The following is a 2,116-nucleotide window of genomic DNA, read 5'->3' on the forward strand; positions in this document are numbered from 1 at the left end:
TGTGTTCACATAGTAGCAGCTCAAAATTGTTAACAAATGCCATGTGTGAACCAGCTGTTCTCTCATTGGTCAGAAATATTGCCCTGAATATGACACAGAGGTCTCAACAGGCAGGAAAATGAATTAAATCAACCTGGTACAAACCGCAATCGAAGTCCGGACATGACCCGATATGAAACATTTGTACAGTTTGTAGTTTGCAGATCAGGTTGTAAGGTTACTAGAGGGTGATGTCATGTCCGGTTTGGTGGTGATGTAGATTTGAGTGTCATCAGCATAACTATGAAAGTGGAAATACCAAAATAACAGAAAATATTGCCAAGAGAGAGGACATAGATGATAAAGAGTAGAGGACCCAGGATAGAACCTTGTGGAACACCGCGAGCGTTCACTTTGGTTCAGCAGTTTGACTGGAGTCTGGTTCCAGCTGACGATGATGATGAAGATGATGAAGATGTTGGTTCTGGTCAGAAGTGGTGCTCAGTGGTGACCGCCATGATGTCATCAAAGTCCTCAGCCAATGTCTGCCGAGCAGGGGTGGGTGTGGCTGTTGCCGTGGAGACAGGTGGGCGACATCCTGTCAGAGGAGTTGATAAGATTTAGATTCAGTTTACAAACAGAAAGAGACTGATAATATATAATCAATAACAATCAACAACACATGATGGAGACAGTGACTGAGGAATAAAATACTATAATACTTTATTATGATTGATTAATTGATAGATAGATAGATAGATAGATAGATAGATAGATAGATAGATAGATAGATAGATAGATAGATAGATAGATAGATAGATAGATAGATAGATAGATAGATAGATAGATAGATTGATTGATTGATACCTTTGGCTCTCTGTCGATACAGAGACACCATGAGGACAGTGGAGACGACGTACGGACAGATGACCACCAGGTGACGGAGCACAGTGAGGACAAGATGGAGGGAGGAGGAGATGGTGGGCGGGGCTGAGGAAGGGGGTGGAGCTGTAGCAGGTCTTTCTGTAGAGAGATTCACCTGGTCAGGTTAATATGTGGATGAATAAGTGGTGAAATCAATGATGAACCTCCTGACCTGTGACAGCGACCCAGCTGGGTGGAGACCCTCCATGGCCTGTGATGTTACAGCTGTAGAGGCCTTCATCAGACTTGGTAACATGGTGGATGGTCATGTGACGTGTAGGCTCAGTCCTGATGAGGGAGCCATCTTTATAGAAAGCAGCTGGGGGGTTGGAGGGAGGGGTCTCCTTTGATTGACAGCTCAGAGTGACATCATGTCCCTCCATCACAGGGAGGACAGGACTCTGCAGGATCACTGGTCCACCTCAACACAGAGACAAAGTACAGCAGTTGATCCATTTCCACACAGCTTCATCAACACTGACTCCACAGTCTGATCTTACCAGTCACAGTGATGTTGATGCTGCTGCTGCTTGTTGCTCCCTCTCCAGACTCACACCAGTAAACTCCACTGTCCAGTGGGTCGATGGAGCTGATGTTACAGGATGAACCGGTTGGTTTTCCCCAGTGGACTCCGCACTCAGCTCTGCTTTCAATGGTTGTGTTCCTCATCACCTTCCATCCAGCAGAGCTGTCGTCCTCCTCACAGCTCAGAGACACAGAGTGTCCAATGAACAGCTGAGAGCTGTTGGGACTCACAATCAGACGAGCTGAGAGAGGATTCATGATAAATCTGACTTTAGTCTTCAGTGATGTGAATCCAGAAAAGTGACATTGATGAGAATAAAGCAGGAAGTAGTGGGCGCATGACGTCTGTCCGACTACCCATTTCTCCGACCATACCTTTCATTATTTTTGCGTCCATTAGTCCGACCTCCCACTTCTCCGACTTAAGTAGCCCTAACCCTTAACCTTACCCTAAACCTAACCTTAACACTGTAGAATGGGTAGTCGGAGAAATTAGCCGTCAGACTTTTGGGCAGTCGGACTGATGTATGCTCCCCAGAAGTAGTCCTGAGTAAACAGGGAGTAGAAAAAGGAGCGTGAATCAGAGATGCTGTGAAGCCTCCACAGCAGGTGACTGCAGGGCTGCGTTCCAAAAACAGGTTGAGTTTCCCTCGCTCACTTGCCCTCAGCCCTTGCTATGACGTCACAC

At 46.3% G+C, this 2,116-nt stretch overlaps 1 protein-coding gene across 1 annotated transcript; it reads right to left on the minus strand.

Moving 5' to 3' along the window:
* Positions 1-76: 76 nt before the first annotated feature.
* On the minus strand, positions 77-1,686 carry LOC146968346 (sialoadhesin-like). The gene is made up of 4 exons (XM_085760497.1): positions 1,404-1,686; positions 1,076-1,324; positions 847-1,002; positions 77-577 (listed from the first exon to the last, which is right to left on the minus strand). The coding sequence occupies exons 1-4, from the start codon at positions 1,684-1,686 to the stop codon at positions 468-470; spliced, it is 798 nt and encodes a 265-aa protein (XP_085616623.1). The 3' UTR covers positions 77-467.
* Positions 1,687-2,116: the final 430 nt, after the last annotated feature.

The sequence above is a fragment of the Trachurus japonicus genome, chromosome 18 (genome assembly GCF_045865225.1).
Source record: "Trachurus japonicus isolate A0001 chromosome 18, Traja_1.0".
Taxonomy (NCBI): domain Eukaryota; kingdom Metazoa; phylum Chordata; class Actinopteri; order Carangiformes; family Carangidae; genus Trachurus; species Trachurus japonicus.